Source organism: Myotis davidii, unplaced genomic scaffold (assembly GCF_000327345.1).
Source record: "Myotis davidii unplaced genomic scaffold, ASM32734v1 scaffold299, whole genome shotgun sequence".
Lineage (NCBI taxonomy): Eukaryota > Metazoa > Chordata > Mammalia > Chiroptera > Vespertilionidae > Myotis > Myotis davidii.
Genome location: NW_006293088.1, coordinates 2,935,939 through 2,937,782, shown reverse-complemented (window position 1 = coordinate 2,937,782; position 1,844 = coordinate 2,935,939). Strand labels below are relative to the sequence as shown.

At 57.3% G+C, this 1,844-nt stretch overlaps 1 protein-coding gene across 2 annotated transcripts in view; it reads left to right on the top strand.

Moving 5' to 3' along the window:
- The first annotated feature begins 1,019 nt into the window (after window positions 1–1,019).
- FBLIM1 (filamin binding LIM protein 1) overlaps window positions 1,020–1,844 on the top strand; it is an 18,360-nt gene continuing 17,535 nt past the window's right edge. The window contains exon 1 of one of the 2 annotated variants that reach the window (XM_015565862.1): window positions 1,020–1,391. In XM_015565862.1, the coding sequence (XP_015421348.1) occupies window positions 1,217–1,391 (175 nt within the window). In that variant the 5' untranslated portion in view covers window positions 1,020–1,216. The remainder of the gene's footprint in view (window positions 1,392–1,844) is intronic. The other variant, XM_015565863.1, reaches the window with a different exon arrangement.

Below are 1,844 nucleotides of genomic sequence, written 5' to 3'. Positions count from 1 at the left end.
GGGACAGTGAGTCAGCGTGCCCTGGGATGGGCTGTCATCGCCCCATGGAAGCAGACAGCTGCCCAGGGAGGAGATAATGTTTGAGCTGGGCCTCTAAGAAAAACTGAAATTCACCTTGTAGCGGAAACACTCCCAGGCAGGTGAGGGAGAAAGAGTGGAGGAAGGGTGAGAGGTCCAGGTGGTCAGAAAGAGGTTGAGGCCAGGGGAATCGGGGACTTGATCTTCAAGGTGGTCAGGAGCCGTGGAAGGCTTTTGAGTCGAGGAGAAACAGCCTCACACTCTAGAAAGGTTACTCCAGGGAGCGGGTAGGAGGCAGCATTGGAGCCCACCGGGGCACCTGCAGCTTTGGAAATGGGACAGTGCAATGGTTCCAGCAATAGAATCAGCTTTGATTGGATATGGAGGCTGATGGTGGGGAAGAGGATGCTGGCCTGTGGGTGGGGCCGGAGAGGGCAGCAGAGCCAGGTGGCCAAGAACTTGGGCTCTGGGTTCAAATCCATGTGCTGCTGCTGCTGCATGTCCCTGAACAAGTGACTTTCTTCACCTCCTGGTGGAAGATGGGGATCCCCGTCTGGAAGGTGGGGATCGCAGCAGTGCCCCTCCCCCAGCAGCGTTGAGGGATTGATGAGTTAATGGGCAGCAAGCGCTTATAGCACAGAGTCGGTCTCAGTCTGATGGTTCTGTCCCCGCTGCCCCGATGCTCTGAGCGGGTCAGGCTGTCTCCCTCCCACCGAGCTCCCAGGCAGGTGAGGGAGAAAGAGTGGAGGAAGGGTGAGAGGTCCAGGTGGTCAGAAAGAGGTTGAGGCCAGGGGAATTGGGGACTTGATCTTCAAGGTGCTCGGGAGCCGTGGAAGGCTTTTGAGTCGAGGAGAAACAGCCTCACACTCCAGAGGAGGAGGAAAATTAATCACCGGGAGGTGAGCAGGGCAAGGCTGCCCTTTGTTCCCCCAGGGTGTGTAGGTTGGGGGAGGGGCCGTCAGGACTATTGGGTCCCACCCTGTAGCCAAGTCACCTGGTGAACACCTGCCCGCCCCCAAGGACATCCCAGCCCCTTCCCTAGCTGGGCTGGGCTCTCTGGTGCGGTGGGGTGGCCGTGCCATCTTGTTGGGAGGAGGAAGGCTCCGTGCCCCGGGGAGGGGTCTGTGTCCAGGAGAAGTGTACCCTGTGCCCTGAGCCCACGTTCCACTCCGCCCCCAGCCCCCCCCGGAGCGAGGCAATGGCCTCACAGCCTGAGAAGCGGGTCGCCTCGTCCGTCTTCATCACCCTGGCACCCCCGCGTCGGGATGAGGCTGTGGCCGAGGAAGTGAGGCGGGCAGCTTGCGAGGCCCGGCCACCGCCTGGCAGGGCTGCAGCCACGGGGCCAGCTGCCCCCTCTCAGCTGCCCAATGGAGGTAAGACGGTGAGGCCTGGGTGGGAGACCCGGGCAGAGGTGCACCGGGGTGGGGGAGAGGGTGGGCTCTGAGATGGATCATTCATTTATTCATTCATTCATTCATTCATCCATTCATCGAGTACCTACTATGTGCCAGGCAGACTCTGAATCCCATCTGCCTGGGTTTGAATCCTGGCTCCTTCACTAAAAATGGGGATGTGACGGTTCCTTCCTCAAAGGTTTGTTGTGAGGATTAGATGAGTTGATTCATACGTTTAGCCCAGCACCTGTCACATAGAAAGTGTCAAATATTAAAAAAGTGTTAGCTGTTGTTACTTTTCTGGGCCAGACACTTGGGGACATGAATAAAGAGACAAAGTTGTCAGCTTGCATGAGACTTTTTCTGTCCTAGTGGGGAAAACAGATGATAAAAACGCAAGTGCTATAAAGGAATAAAACACGGTGAAGAGGT